The sequence below is a fragment of the Cebus imitator genome, unplaced genomic scaffold, assembly GCF_001604975.1.
Source record: "Cebus imitator isolate Cc_AM_T3 unplaced genomic scaffold, Cebus_imitator-1.0 Scaffold35, whole genome shotgun sequence".
In the NCBI taxonomy this organism is placed as follows: Eukaryota; Metazoa; Chordata; class Mammalia; order Primates; family Cebidae; genus Cebus; species Cebus imitator.
In genome coordinates, this window is record NW_016107350.1 from 7,610,697 (window position 1) to 7,627,371 (window position 16,675).

Below are 16,675 nucleotides of genomic sequence, written 5' to 3' on the forward strand. Positions count from 1 at the left end.
AGTGACAATCAGGGAGTCGGCTAGTTCAGTAGCTCTTCGTAGCCGCTGAGGCGGGTTAAGGTCTGAGGCTCTTGTGAGGCCAGGGCGCTGATCACTAGGTGTTTGGCTTGGTCTGCTCTTATTTCTCGCCTGGCAATGGCGACGTACACCTGCATAACTTGCCGGGTGGCGTTCTGCGACGCGGACATGCAGCGGGCCCACTATAAGACAGATTGGCACCGCTACAACCTGCGGCGGAAGGTGGCCAGCATGGCCCCGGTGACCGCCGAAGGCTTCCAGGAGCGAGTGCGGGCGCAGCGGGCCGTTGCCGAGGAGGAGAGCAAGGGCTCGGCCACCTACTGCACCGTTTGCAGTAAGAAGTTTGCCTCTTTCAACGCCTACCAGAACCACCTCAAGTCCCGGCGGCACGTTGAGCTGGAGAAAAAGGCCGTGCAGGCCGTGAATCGGAAAGTGGAGATGATGAATGAAAAGAACTTGGAGAAAGGACTGGGCGTGGACGGTGTGGACAAGGATGCCATGAACGCGGCCATCCAGCAGGCCATCAAGGCGCAGCCGTCCCTGTCTCCCAAGAAGGCGCCCCCAGCGCCTGCAAAGGCCGCGAGTGACGTGGCCGTGGATACTGGTGGCCGTAGGACCCACAACCGAGACCCGAGCGAGAAACCGCCCCGGCTCCAGTGGTTTGAACAGCAGGCGAAGAAGTTGGCAAAGCAGCAGGAGGAGGACAGTGAGGAGGAAGAAGGGGACCTGGATGAAAACGGTGATGGCTCTGGCTGGGCGGGGAGCGGGGAGAGAAAGGGAGAGGAACTTGGCCCCCTTAAGTTTCCAGATTTATACTCGAGATGGGGGTATGTGTGTGTGAGTGTGAGGGAGAGAGAGAGCGAGAGCGCGCTTTTAAGTAAAATGATGAGCGCCGCTTGTTCAGACGCTTTCTGAAGCGCTTTATCTGGCCAGCAGTTTTGGCTGTTGAGTTCACTGTTGTAGAATCAGGGCCTAAAACCTTGTCTGGAAAAAGAAGTGCCTAATACATATTTAGAGAATGAATTGATGCCTTCTTTGTTTTGGACGGGGAGGCTTTTAGCATATGCACAGGAGGACATGTTATCGTCAGTAAGCTGCCGTGTAATTTGCGATTCTAGTGGGTTTCCAGTCATGATGGTTTTGCGCTTAACTTAGTTGAGTAAAACAGAATGAAGGGATCAAAATCAACTCAGCCAGAAATGTGGAGCTGGAGCCAGCAGCCTCGCCTCTTTGACTTTATGAGCTATTTATTCCTTCCTTCCCTAATCCCACATCCTATTAACAGTGCTGGTGCATGTGTTTATGTCTTAGTCAGTCTGTTCATTCTGCTCTAATGAAGTACCAGAGACTGGGTAATTTATGAACATCAATGTATTTTCCCATAGTTCTGGAAGTTGGGAAGCCCAAAATCAAGGTGCTGGCAGAGTCAGTGTCTTGCGAGGGCTTGTTCCAGAGATGAAGTTTTCTCATGGTATCATGTGGTGGAAGAAGCAGAAGGCAAAAAAGGGGCTAGCCAGTTTCCTCCGCACTAATCCATTCATTGGGGATTAGTGCTCACCTAACCTAATCACCTCCTAAAGGCCCCACCTCTTAATGCTATTTCATTGATGATTAAGTTTCAACATTTGAATTTTGGAGGGAAACATGCATTCAAACCATAGCTGTTCATAGAGCACCCCACCAGCACATACACACACCCCATAGTACTTTTGTGAAATAGCAGATAGAGGCGTTGTTTTAGCAGTTTATACAAATAGCCAGATAAGAGACTTGCTAACTATATGTTCAGCACTGGGCTAGGTGCTGTAAGGCATAGGAAAGAAGCAAAAGACTCCTGTTACCTGGAAAAGAAAGACTAAGGAATTTCATAGCCATACAGATGAGTCTGTGGTAGACGAATAGCTAAAATTGAAATCTTGAAAGAGGAGTTGTCCCTGAGAGTTGGGGATGGGGCTGCTTACCCAAATATAGGACTGTATCACCTCGTGAATTTTTGTGATATCTTTGCTTGTTAACACTTTTCTTAAACTTTGTTTTTCAAAATTCTGGTTTGCAGATTGGGAAGATATTGATTCTGATGAAGAAATGGAATGTGAGGATACCGAAGCAATGGACGATGTGGCGGAGCAGGATGCAGAGGAGGAAGAGGCTGGGGAAAAACCACCCCTTGGTGCCATCCCTATTACAGACTGCTTATTTTGTTTACATCATTCCAGCTCGCTCATGAAGAATGTGGCTCATATGACCAAAGTCCACAGTTTCTTTATTCCTGACATAGAATATCTTTCAGATATTAAGGGACTGATTACATACTTGGGTAAGTACAATGTTTTCCTTTTAATGAGGAAATATCACATTATTGGGGGACTGGTCTCAAGGGAACGTTAGTTTTGTGTTTTTCATCAATCTTTGATATAATTACTTGCTTATTTTATGAATGATTTTTGAATTGTGACAAATAATGAGATTTAATCTGGTTGCTAAAAGCTTTTCTCATATTTTTTCCTTACATTATTTTTTAGGAGAGAAAGTTGGTGTTGGAAAGATTTGCTTGTGGTGCAATGAGAATGGGAAGTCCTTCTACTCCACAGAAGCTGTACAGGCGCACATGAATGACAAAAGCCACTGTAAGCTCTTCACAGATGGCGATGCTGCTTTGGAATTTGCAGACTTCTATGATTTTAGGTAAGCATAGTTTGTAATATGAAGTGAAGTGAGGTCGTATTTACTTTGAAGTGATATTAGGTGTGCCAGGGCTGGATATGTGTTTGGCACTGTACAACATATTCTTATAATAACCCTTATAACACCTCTGTATTAGGTAGTTCTTTCCTTGTAGTTGAGAAACTCAGTTTAACAGAGTTTAACACATATAGTAAAGAGAAGATCTTAGACCCAAACTGAAGTTTGACTTGTTTTTGTTCTGGTTAAATCATCAAGAATTCAGTTTTGCCAGTTACCCCTTAAATAGAGGTACAGAAATTAGGTTTCACATGTTGGGTTCCCGGAGAGTCCTTGAATCACCAGCTGTCTTCTGAGGGAGTTGAGAGGGTTGCTAAACCTGGCCAAAACCAGGCATCTGATGGTGAGATTATCCCATTGGTGGTTCTTGCTGTCACCCAGGCTGGAGGGCAGTGACACGATCATGGCCTACTGCAGCCTCAACTTCCCTGGGCTCAGGCGATCCTCCCACCACAGCCTCCCCAGCAGCTAGTGTTCACCATGATGCCTGGCTAATTTTTGTATTTTTTGTAGAGATGGTGTTTTGCCATGTTACCCAGGCTGGTCTTGAACTCCTGGCCTCAAGTGATCCACCCACCTCAGCCTCCCAAAGTGCTGGGATTACAGGTGTGAGATACCTTGCCTTGCCCTAACTAGGATCTTGAATAATTTATATGTCATTTAACAAATGTATGTTAAGTACTTGTGAACAACTAGTTGTCAAAATTCCTGTTACCTAGCACAGGAGATAAGCAGATGTATATAATTACCATGCTAGGCATGCATAGTCCAAGTGATAAAATGTTCAGTAAAGTCTCAGTCTTGTAAGTCTTCTTTTGCATTTTCTTTCTGAGTTTTTGCAGCTGGAGACTTGCAGTTGGTGGACATGACAGGGTGGAGGTAGAGGGGAGGGTCAGAGGTTGTGGCAGTGGAGAAGACAATGACTGTCTGCTGGTGGTGGGAAGCATCCTCTTTCAGGCAAAGGACAGTATTCATCCCTCTCAAGTTTCCTTTTAGACAGCAGTGTTTATGACCTTTTGACTGATGTTGTAATCAGAGTGGTCAAGGCAAATACCACGGATAGAGTCAAGTGGCTGCCATCAGCAGCAGGCTTGGAATGCCCAGCATTCAGTCTCTCATCCTGCGGCGATATTCAGGATCCTGCCTAGTCTCGTAGATTTCAATATCTTCTGTAGGCCCATGACCCCCCCACACTTATATCTCTAATGTAGCCTTACCCTTAGCTACAGACTGAAAATATCCAGCTGCCTCTTTGATATTCCTGCTTATGTTCAAAAGGGATCATTAACTTCACCTGTCTGAAATCAACTCCTGCCAAGCATCCTAATCTGCTCTCCCTCTAGTTACTTAAGCCAAATGCCATGCAGTCTTCCTTTATTCTGTTTTCTTTCATGCTTACACTAGAATCTATCACCATATCCTGCTTTATCTACCTTTGCACTATCTATTTTCAGATCTGCTGCTTCTCACTAATTGTACTGCTACTACCCAAGTCCAGGGCGCCATCATCTTTCACCTGACTTCCTACAGTAGTCTCCTGCTGCCTGCTCTCCATACTTACATTCTTCCTACCCCCTACATTCTGTTCTCAAAACTGAAACTGTAGGGGGATCCTTTTAAAACATTAAGTCAGGTCAAACTCTGCTCAGATTCTTTCAAAGACTACCTGTCTTATTCAAAGAAAAAGCCAAAGTATACCGGCCTGCAGGGCCCTGCACGTGATCTGGAGCATCTGTGGTTCTTTTGTTTTGTATGACTTGCTCTCTGGATTCCTAACTCTTCCTCTAATGCATTAAGTGTGTTTCTCAGGACCTTTGCATTTGCTAATGTATTTGTCTGTAGTATTCACTCAGATATTCACGTGACTTGTCCCTCACTTCTTGAAGGCATTGACACAAATTTCACCTTCTTAGTGTGGCCTTTTTTGACCACCTTCCATAAAATAACACCTGCCCAATCCTTTTTATCCTGTTTTATTTTTCCTTATAGCCCGTACTGTCATTATATATATTATATATTATTTGTTTATTGTCTCCTCCTTCTAGAATCTAAGCTTCAAGCCCTAGCCTTTTGTTGTTACTGTTGTTGTTTATTGGGTGTTGCTCTGTTAGTTTGAATTAAAATATGTAACTGATGGAAATGGTTCTCCCTGAGTCCAAATGATGCATTTTTCATTTCATGTACAGTTTTATTCTATTGGTGCCTAGAAATGAGAAATCATGTGAGCTTTTCTTCCTAAAAATGAATATTAAAATGATTTGTTTTCCTTAAAAAAATAAAAGCCAAGTGTGGTGGTGTGAGACTGTAGTCCCATCTGCTCAGGAGGCTGAGGTAAGAGGATCACTAGAGACCAGGAGTTTCAGGCCAGCATAGGTGACATAGTGAGACCCTGTCTGTAGGAAAAACATAATAATAATAAGTTGACAATGTTTAATAAAGGAAACTTGGAAAACAGAAAGGCCTCACTTATAAAGCTAGCTTTTATGGATTGCTTACTTGCCAGGCACTGTTCTAATAAGCAGCTTATGTGGATTCACTCAGCTAAAAAATGACAAATTACCTATAATTTCACTCTCCTTCACAAGGTAACTTATTTACTTATTTTGGACCTGAAACTTTTTATTGAAGAATAAACTTACAGAAAAGTGCCTATATGTATACAGCTGTAGTTACAAATTCTCCATCCGTGGATCCAAACTATAGTATTAGAAAAAAATTTTGTGTTTACTGAACACGCACAGACTTATTTTTCTTGTCATTATTCCCTAAACAGTGATGTGTAACAACTATCTACATAGCATTTACATTGTATTAGGTATTATAAGTAATATAGAGATGATTTAAAGCATATAGGAGAATGTGCTTAGATTATATGCAAATATTACACCATTTTATATCAGGGACTCGAACGTCTGCAAATTTTAGTATCCTAGGGAGGTCCTGGAACCAATTCCGTGTGGATACCAAGGGATGACAGTACTGTAATATCATGATTCAGTTTAGTAAAATTTTAAATGTTACTAGCACGTAGATCAAGAAACAGCATCTTAATAATACCCTGACATTCCCCTTGCGCGTCCTTCCCAGAACTACCCCTCCTTTCACCAAGAGTAACCACTATTCTGACTTATAACTGCATAGATCGGTTTTGCCTGTTTTTGTACTTTATATAAATGGAAGGTACTCTTGGGTCTGGCTTCTTTTGTTCAACTTTGTGTTTGGGAGACCCATTCATACTATTTTATATAACTGTAGATAGTTGATTCTTATTGTTATAGAGTATTCTGTTCATTGCTCCACAACATCTAGTCTACTGTTGATATACATTTTAGTGGTTTCTAATCTAGGGCTATTACAAACAATGCTGCCACATCATTCTGATGTGTGCTTTTGGCAAATGTTTATATGTTATCTGTTGTGTGCTTATGTAGGAGTTGGGCCAGAGGATATACATATGTTCAATTTTAGAAAATACTGTCAAATTGTTTTCCAAAGTGGTTCTCTATACTCCCACTTGCAGTGAGGGAGAGTTTTTCATTTTAGCAACTTTGGTGGGTGTATAGTGGCTTTAATTTGCATCTCCCTGATGATGATTAATGCAATCAAGAGCCTTTTTGTGTATTCATAGACCATCTGGATATCTTTTTGTGAGGTATCTGATCAAGTATTTTGTCTATTTTCTTATTAGATTGTCTGGTTTACTGTTAATAATTTAATGTGCACTTTTCCAATTATTTTTCATGTGTATCTATGAATAGAATTTATTAGCATTTTTAGGAATATAGAGATTTTTCTGGAACTGCACTGTCCAATATAGTAATTACTAGGTATACTCATATAGCTATTTAAATAAATTAAAAGTTTAATTAAAAATATAAAAATTCAGTTCTTCAGTCAGACTACCTGCATTTCAAAGTTCAGTGCTTGAAAGCGCATGTGACTGGAGTTACTGTATCAGACACAGTATTGATAGAAATCAGACACAGTATTGATAGTTTTATCTATCTACTGATAGAACGTTTTCTGTCATCATAGAGTTCTGTTGGACAGCACTGTTCTAGAACTTGTTTTTATAAGGTTAAATTGAGTATCGCTGCATGTCCAGCTGTACGTTCTCCTTCTCTTCCTCTCCATCAGGCAGCCTTTCTAGGGAAAAACAAATAGAATTCTGTTATAGGTCATTTGCTCACTTCTACTAAGATAAAATGCTAACAAGTTGTTTTCTTCCCAAACCTTTTAGCCGATAGTCCCTATAGCTGCTTCTTTTCTCTCCCTTTTAGGTAGCTTAGGAAGTTTGCCACATTTGCAAATGAAGTTTATGTCTTTTAGTTCAAGTTGAGATGTTAGTCTCTTTATTAGTGTGATTTCTCTGTTATAGGAGTAGCTACCCAGATCACAAGGAAGGGGAGGACCCTAATGAGGCTGAGGAGTTACCTTCAGAAAAGAACTTGGAATATGATGATGAAACCATGGAATTGATTCTGCCTTCTGGTAAGTGCATTTGTCAAAAATAAATAGCTTAATGCCAGTGGGGTAGAGGGAGCAGCATATCTCCATCGATTACTTTCCATACTGAGGGAAATAGATCATAAAGCTTAAAGTTTATGTTTGGGTTCTCATGTATGGTGTAAATCCTGAAGGTTGCTGCTCAGCTCTAAGTTGGCTGTTTGTTTAAATTTGATTAGTGTTTCTGTTCACTTCTGGGTTATGACTCAGAATGTTTGATCAGGCATTTTTTTTTTTTTTTAATTTTTTTTTTTTTTTTTTTTTTTTTTTTTTTTTTTTTTTTTTTTTTTGGTTCTGTCTAGATTTCTCATGTTAATTGTAACCTTACTGTTATTCTTTGAACTGATTCCTGTTTCCTTTTGTTGCTCAGACTTCCAAATGGTAGTTTGGTGTGGGTGTATATGACTCATGGTGGATATTTATCCACCACGAGGTATGAAAAGATGAAGAATAACCATGAATGTGAGCAGCATACATGGTTGTTGATTGTGTAGGAAGAAAGAATCGTGATTAACTGATAAGAATAGGAGAAACTACAGAGGACATGTTTGAGAAGTGAAAGGGGACGGTAAAGTAGAGAAGAGAATGAGATCTTAATGCCTGGTATTTGCTGAGCAGTTAGCGCATTCAGGGAAATGTATTTATCTTTACAGGCCAACATGAGTTAGATTCCAACCTCTTCATTTTACATATGAAGCTTGGAAAGGTTGAGTAACTTATCAAGATCTCACACACACAATCAGTAAGGCCTTTTTCCAATATCCCTACACTGCCTCGGGAAATTTGCAGTAATGGTGCAGGCAGGAACAATGCAGCCTGCTGGTGGAGATACTGCAGTGAAACAACCTTGTCTTAGGGCTTTCCACATAGAGTGTAACTTCTTAGGTACAGATGGCAATCTTTAGCTCAGAATGATAACCTTGTAAGGCCCAGAGCAGTGTTAGAGTGTGGCAGCAGAAGGAAAGGTCAGGCAGAACCAGTTTTGAAGATGACAGTTCTTCCTACAGTGATAAGAAAGTTATGATGCAATATATTATTATGGCCTAATACCCAGTGGTAAAACCTAAATCCCAGAAAACCTTTTCTGGTCTTTCTCTGGTGATGGTAACCATATAGAACATCAGAAATATGTTTAATAACTTATTTTCTAGGACTGTGTGTTTAACTTGTTGTCTGCCTAGCTTCTGCTTCTGAAATGGTGGCATCAGATAATATCAGACCTTAAGGAAATTGAAGAAGATAATCCTAGTGCAGCGGTATCTGCCTATGTGTAGTAGGCTCACCATAGTGTTGGCTTCATTTTGCATCTACTTTAGCACAGAACTTAGCACAACAATGAACATATCTATTTAAGAAATCTAGAGTGTTTAAGAGAAGTTTTCATCTGGACTTTAAATTTTTGAAACTTATAAAAAATAAAGAATACTCAGCTTTGTCCTGGGTGATTGAGTTTTTTAAGGTTGGCCACAGCCAAAAATGGGTATCTGCCAGAGCCAAACCCATTTTTGTCTTTGGCCAGCCTTAGAAAGATCTTAGAGCAATCTTCCTCTCCCACATCCAGATGACTTAGCAACTCCTAAATGTCTTTTGAAAAATTTTTTATATTCATATGTCTGTGTCACCATTACAGCTTTCTGTCTGATCATCTCTAATCTGGTTTCCACATGACCACCAAAACATTCTTTCTAAAACACCAGTATATTTTCTTAACCGTCTGTATTTCCTCCACTGGAGCCATTGCCTTGAGGAACGCTGAGTTTCTCTTACACCTGGTCCCTCAGGTATATAGTGCTATTCCTCTGCCCACCCACATGGAGTTTTCTTCCTCTGGGTGTTTGCATGTGGGGTGCCTCTATTATTCCTACTTTTCTTGTAAGACTCAACTTCCTTAGATTCAACTCTCTGGGAAGCCTTCCTGAACTCAGCTCCTGTTCATTTACTGGGTAATAAGTCTCCCCTGCTGCTGGGACACTGAATGTAGTTACTCAGATTGGACTTAAGTAGCATCAAGTAGGCAATCTTAAAGCCAATGACAAAAAGTATCCACTAGAGGGCACCATGAGCATTTATTTTGAAGATTATGGTCCAGTGTGGTGTTTTGGGTGTCCTTCATTACTCTTCAACTCATATGGAGTAAGTTAGCATGAAAGGCCCATTCAATTGGGTACCATAAATTGTAAGGCCATTTGTTAAGAAGGAGCAGACATTAGCCTGCTGTGATGGTGTGTTCCTGTAGTTCCAGTTAAGGCAGGTGGATCACTTGAGCCCAGGAAGTCAAGAGTCAAGGTGGCAGTGAGTCATGATTGGGCCACTGCACTCCAGCCTGGGTGATAGAATAAGACCCTGTCTCCAAAAATAAAAATAAAAAGGGCGTGGACAGTTTGTAAGCAGTTACTGCTGTGTCAAAACCTGGATGGATAGGTCGTGTGCTTCACCATGACTTAGATGTAACCTATCCCTTAATTATTGGGCAGTTGCACTGTATTCTAGAAAATACTTTTCCTTGATGAGGTCCTTCAAGTTGAGCTGTCCTTAGCCCATCATACTTGGTGCTAATATCAGGTGGTCACTGTCGTTGGCACAGGACAGGAATAGCTCTAAACGCTATTTTCAGTTCTTTTTTTACCAGCTGTTGGAAACTTTGGCATTGAGTAATGAAGCCATTTCAAGGACGCTTTAAAAGGCCAACCTTCTGAAGATGTATTTCCACATGTTGCTTAAGAATATAAATATATTGATTTCTTATGTATTAATGACCAGCAGTGTCATTTAATGGGTTGGGATAAACCTTGCAAACCTAGAGCGTCCAGACCTAACGTTGTGAATAGAACATCACAGTAAACAGTGCTGGAGTTTGCTGTAGACCCTCCATTTAAGCTTGTGTTTTTATCTGTCAAGTACATTTCACTTATTTCTTGTGGTCAGAGAGCTTTGTTAACTCTTATGCTGCCAAAACAGTCAGGTTCAGGGGAAATGTTTGTATCCACACTGGTATCCAAAGACTGTGTCTTTGAATTGAAAGGTTCTTTTTGCCATCTCGAGTGTGATAACAAAACAAGCAACTGAAAGTAATGACTTTTCCACATCTGTGTAGCGAGCAAATTGTTTTCCAGTTGTTTTGCCAGGTATAGGGACTTAAATTAACCAAAACAATTTTCTCATGCAAATTAAAAGTCTGGATCCTAAAAGCAAATACAGACTTCCACAATATTTATAGTATCTTGTTCATGGTCTTTTTACATAAAAGGTTCTGAAAGAAATGGTTTGACATATGTAAATAGAAACCTTTCCTGGAAACTGTATACAGGGTTCTACCCTAGCCACATATGTTTTATTCATTTTCAGTGGAAATGGCTATTTCGTGTCTTCTGTATATGCTATTGTTAAGTATCTGCTTGGTTATGTCCCCCTGGGAAGGTATTTGATTGGTTTTGTCCTAATTAATATTCTTGTGAAAGGATAGCTTGCCTTTAGTAAGCTTTTAGGTAATGTTGATGACACTGGCCTGGGGACCACCTTTGGAGAGCCACTGCTCTGATGAAGCCTGGAATGAGTCATTTCTAAAGCCAGCCCCCTTCAGGTCATCTCCCGTGAGCCTATGACACAGGGGTTGGGACATTTTCCCTATAAAGAGCCAGAGGTGATCGTTTAGGCTTTGTGTACCATTCTGTCTCTGCAGCAGCTTCCCACCTCTGCCGTTGTAACAAGCACCAAAGCAGCTAGAGATGATACCCACACAGATGAGCATGGCCATGTTGCAGTCATATTACCCAAAACAGGCGATTGGCCAGATTTGGTTCTCTAGCTGTAGTTTGCCACCCGCTAGATGAATATATCAGATGTGCCTCACCCTTAAATAGGAACCTTGAATTGTTCCTTTAGTAGATATCTTTGCTTACCTCTGGTTTTTATTAGCCCAGTTACAGAATTTCCAATTGGTGGCCAATACCTTTTTCTCATAGCTTTTTATTTTAAATATGCAGAGTCTGTTTTCCTTTTTCTCACTCTGTTACAAGTTAATGGGTCTATAAGATAATGAGATATATAATCATATGTTGTAATGACATCAGCATACTTTGAAAATTAAATTTAGAAATTCATTTCTGAAAGCATGATTAACTCACATAGTTTTACTAGATCCTACTAAATAAGCAAAAGCTATAGACAGAATTCAGCTTAATCATCTTTTAAAATTTGAGTTCACCAAGTGGTGTCCATCATTTGGAAGCAGTAGGCAGGGTTTCTCAGCCTTGGCACTGCTGACATTTTGGATGAGGTAATTCTTTGTTATGGGAGGCTGTCCTGTGCATTTAAAGAAGTTTAATAGCATCTCTGGCCTCTACCCACTAGGTGCCAGTAGTACCCCTCTAGCTGTAACAACCAAAAATGTCTTCAATCAGTGCCAAATGTCCCTTGCTGGGTGAAATCCTCGTTGGAGAATCACTGCAATAGAGAATTTAAGCAAAGGAAAGATGGATTGATTTCTGTTTTAGGTCCTGGCCCTGGCTTATAGACCTACACATCAGAACTCCTCTCTGTGCTTAATCTTCTTCCCATACATATATCTATAATTTTTATTTATATATATAAAACACTAAAAATCTCTTATCTTCTAGGGCCCTGTTATCTGCATTAGTAGGGGTTTCTATGTGAATTTTTGGGGAGGCATATGGTGTGTAAGTAAGTACACAATGCTAAGTTTTTTACTTAACAATGACTTGCCATTCTCTTTTTTAAAAATCTGTTGTTTGGTTTTCTTTTTCTTGGATGCTTTCTTTCTTTCACTTTTTCATTTTTATTTTATGTGCTGCTTCATCTTTCTTTAGAAGGTAGAACAACTGTTTCTTCTGGTATATCAATTTTCCATCTAGATATACTAAAAGACCTGATTTGAAAAGCCCTTGCTTTATAGCTCTGCCTTGAAAAACCTATCCAACTCAGTGTTTCAGTATTGCTCTTTTGAAATACAGGTGCCAGAGTAGGTCATCGCTCCTTGATGAGATACTACAAACAGCGATTTGGCTTGTCAAGAGCTGTGGCAGTTGCTAAAAATCGGAAGGCCGTGGGCCGAGTACTTCAGCAGTACAGAGCCCTGGGATGGACTGGCAGCACAGGTACGTTGATGTTTACAACTGCAGACAGTCTAAGAACTTGTATTTCTAGAAGGGGTCTGGGGAAAGGTGTTTCCATTTATGTTGTCCTGTGGATTCTCTGTAGGGGAAACTTAACCTCTTGGCTCCAGGGACTTCTGTTACCACTTGATATGTTTGAGGCAATAAGCCCAAAGCTCTATGACTTAAAAATTTCATATTCCTGGCACAGTAATTTTAAATACCATTAACTTTTTCAGAAGGTAATAGTTACAAAAATAATTATTTAGTAATCACCAAAGGTTGAAATTATCCTGGAGGCTATGCAGAGGAATTAGATAGTATCTTAGTGGTTAATAGCTTGAGCTGTGGAGTCAAACGTGACTTATGTGATGTACTTAGAGGTTCTTATATGATGAGCATGAGTAATTTAATTAATATAAGCTTCTGTTTCCTCAGTTATAAAACAGATAATAATAAGACCTACCTCTTAGAGTTGAGTGGGCTGAATGCCATGCATGTGTGATGTAATGCATGCCCGTAGTCAAGGTTAGCTATCGGTCCCCTTTTTTATAATGTTTCCCATTGAAAATTTAGTAAGAGTCAGAAGAGTCAAGAATGCCACTGCAATTACTGAGCTTTGAAACCTCATCAATATGCTACTTTTAAAATCTTTTCTCATGTGTCTAATCAGCTGGATGAAGCTGATTATCCTTAGATCTTCAGGGAAAACACCTCTCCAACCAGAGGACTGTGGAGTAGATAAGAGGAGGGCTGCCTTCCGATGGCCTGGAAAGCTCTAGGCAACTAAAATGCATTTTAAATGCCGCTCTGTTTATATGTGATTTCTGTCACTGTGGCTGCCTGTGAGCTGTGTGGCCACTTGAATCTGGCAGAGATTTGACTTCATCTTACTCTTATCAGGAAGTATTTTCTGACTTGATTTACAGTTTCTGCCTTTCTGATTAATGGGGCTTCACCTTTTGGGCTTATAGACCCTTCCAGGTGATGAAAACTAAAGATGCTAATCCCAGAGAAATGTATATATACGAAAGTTCTGGCATGCAATTCTGGGGCCCACAGAGACCCCTGAGGCCCATTGCTTAGACACCCCAAGTTAGCAACTCTGTTTTAAATACAAGAACCCAGTTACTTCAAACTAACCTTTTGAATTCTCTGCCAAGGTTGGATTTTCTCTGATCACAAATAACAGACCTTTGTCTAATTTCTTAATCCCCTTCTAACCATAGGAGCGGCTCTTGTGCGAGAGCGAGACATGCAATATGTGCAAAGGATGAAATCAAAATGGATGCTGAAGACAGGAATGAAGAACAATGCCACCAAGCAGATGCACTTTCGGGTCCAAGTGAGATTCTGAGAGTCTGCTGGGACTGAGCAATCGTCTCCTGCCCGGGGTTTCCTCTTTGCCCTGAGGACCAGTGAAAGCCAAATCATATGAGAGACCCTTTTGCTGCTACTTCATTCGTTCTAACCTAATAATAAAAGTTAGAATCTTATGTGTTTTCAGATGTCATTTTTGAATAGTGCTTAAAGGTTATGTTTTCACAAGGTAAGTCTTGTGTCTACTGGACCCTGGGATGTGCACTGCTGCCTGACAGTTGCTTCATCGCCCCAGCTTTAAATGACTTACGGTTGTCAGAATAATGTGAGAAATCAGAAGTGATTTGTGTGCCCCAAACTTAGTTTAACTTTCAGAGTAACTCACCATGTCATGACACTGGGACCTATGTAAGGGGGCTTGAAGGCTCATGTAGGGGCAAAGTTTAATGTCACTCATCGAGTGTATCGTGGCACAGGAGGTGGTGAATATCTCTGGGCACTCGCATTAAATCCAGGCTGAGTTAAAGAGCACATGAAGAGCTTGCCACAAAGGCTTTCTCTTTCTAAACATGAATGCATCGCGTGATTGCTGTGTGCTCTGATGTAGTTTCCAGTGGCCCAGTTAGTTTAGGAGGAAAGTAAAGGTAAAATGTTTAGGTATCATTTTAGAAAGGCTACCTCAGGGTCAAATCTGGAGAAATTCTCAGTTTAGGTGGCTTAGGGGAAGGCACTAATATGTTGAAAATGAAGCTAAACATGAAGTTCAAATTCGTTTAGTTATCTTTGTGACCTTGGAAAAGTGACTTGGCTTTTTAAATCTGTAAAGTAGAGGTGTTTATTATGTCACAGGTTGTTGGGGTTAAATAAATCTGCTAAAGGACCCATCACTCGTTGAGCCCCCAGCACAGAATTAGTGCTTAAAGTTCTCTTTTACGAGGAAACGTGCCACACTGAGTGAGGCATGGCGAGTGCAGTATTCTGAGTAGTGAGTTCAAGCCTGCCGGGAGAATGTGGCTGCCCTCACCATGCGTTAACCAGACCTCATTTGCTAGACATAAGTCTTTTTCTTTAAACTTTGGATGCAGAGTGGAATTAATTATATCTCATTAGTGCCCAGGTTCACTATTGTCCAACAATGAGAGCTCCTTGGTTTTGATTTTGCGCCATCATCCTGTTTTCTGCCATTCTCCCCACAGAAAGACCTAATCTGCTGTGTTTGCCACATCTTTCAATCTATATCCTGAGAAAATGGTGTAGTGCTTTTCATGTGGTGTGTTTTTAATTTATATTTATGTCACCTTTTAATTTGTCATCTCTTTTGCCTGGTGGGGGGCATGGAAGGCAATGAAAACAACATGTTTACTGATGTAAAATACTAATACTATATTTATTTCATTTTTGAGATAGGGTCTTGCTCTGTTGCCCAGGCTGGATGCAGTGGAGCGATCACTGCTTACTACAGCCTTGACCCCCTGGGCTAAAGTGACCTTCCTTCCTCAGCCTCCCCAGTAGTTGGGATTACAGGTCTGTGCCACCACGCCTGGCTAATTTTTTTTTTTTTTTGGAGAGAGAGAGAGAGTCTCACTATGTTGCCCAGGCTGTTCTTGAACTCCTGGGCTGAAGCAATCCTCATGCCTGAGCTTCCCAAAGTGCTAGGATTTACAGGCATGAGCTACCACACCCAGCCTCTTCATTTATTTAGCTACTTCTTTCAGGCTTCAAGAGACACCTTAGCTTTGATTTTGGGTTTGTGGAACAATCCATTGTCTCACTTCTATCCACACTGTAATTTTAGAAAATTAAATTTATTTGTTTTTCTAGAGTAGAATTCTCTTTGCAGGATGGGAGGGGGGGCGTGGCAAACAAAAAACCTTATCTCCTGATAGTGAAGTGACAAGACAAGGAATATGACAAATGCTCTTGTTATTTTGCGGGAGCCTCTTGGTGGTACAAGAAAGTGTGGAGATGTCTTTGATATTTTATTTGCTTGTCATTCCTTTGGGTGGGTTTATCTTTCTTTCTCTGGGTACACCCTGTTCCCCACTCCCTGTTTTCTGTATTAGGATTCCTTGGGCTTCCTGGTCCATTGACACATAGTCATTTACTATCAGTTCACCCTGTTTTGGTGTTTTCACAACGACATGTCCCTTTTCGGGTATCTTATGCCTATCACACTGGAGAAATGAACACGTGTGGGCAAAACCTGCCAAACAAAGATACAAGTATAAAGCCTAGCGAATGCTTCCATTCTCACATTTCCCTACCCTCACTGTGGTATTGACATAATGCTTTTGTTCCTCCATTTTTTAAAACACTTTTGTGGCTGCATAGGAGGTGTATATGCTACTGGGGTACATGAGATGTTTTGATACAGGCATGACATTGTTTTTCTAAATTTTTATTCTTCACATTTCTATAAACATATTTAATCCAATCTGTATGAATATACACCCCTCATCCTGCCACAGCACCTATTGTTCGTAAAACAGCTGTCTAAACGGATGCCACAGTCGTCATGTTAAAGGTCTTCATCAGTACCAAGCCAGCGCTGGCTGCTGCAGAGCGATTCATGTGGAGTCTTTCCTCCTGGGAGGCATCACAGGACCAGATGGTGCTGGGAAGTGTTTGTGTCTTTAGCTTGACTGGGATCAAATGTGAGAGAACGTAAAGTGAGAACATAATCTTGTCCCTTTCCATGCGTGTTACAGAAGCCCCTAGCTGCTTTGCTGCCTAAGGACTGGACAGTGTTAGTGTAAACTTTCTGCTTTGTGTAGCATGCATTTGCGTTTTGCTGAGCTTAAAGTGCTGTTTTATGATTCTCCACTGTGGGGTATAGATAGTATTCCTATTTTGCAGATGAGGAAATATGCTCAGAGGAGTTCAGCAACTTTTTAAAGGAGACCCAAAAGGAAGCCAGAGATGACGATTTCTTCTCTTGCATTCTTTTTTCTTTTTCTTTTTCTTTTTTTGGTTTTTAA

At 40.8% G+C, this 16,675-nt stretch overlaps 1 protein-coding gene across 1 annotated transcript; it reads left to right on the forward strand.

Moving 5' to 3' along the window:
• On the forward strand, positions 1 to 13,870 carry ZNF622 (zinc finger protein 622). Its single transcript, XM_017524660.2, has 6 exons — positions 1 to 757; positions 2,075 to 2,335; positions 2,541 to 2,703; positions 7,139 to 7,251; positions 12,237 to 12,380; positions 13,607 to 13,870. Exons 1-6 carry the CDS (start codon positions 136 to 138, stop codon positions 13,732 to 13,734), a joined length of 1,431 nt encoding a protein of 476 aa, XP_017380149.1. The 5' UTR covers positions 1 to 135; the 3' UTR covers positions 13,735 to 13,870.
• Positions 13,871 to 16,675: the final 2,805 nt, after the last annotated feature.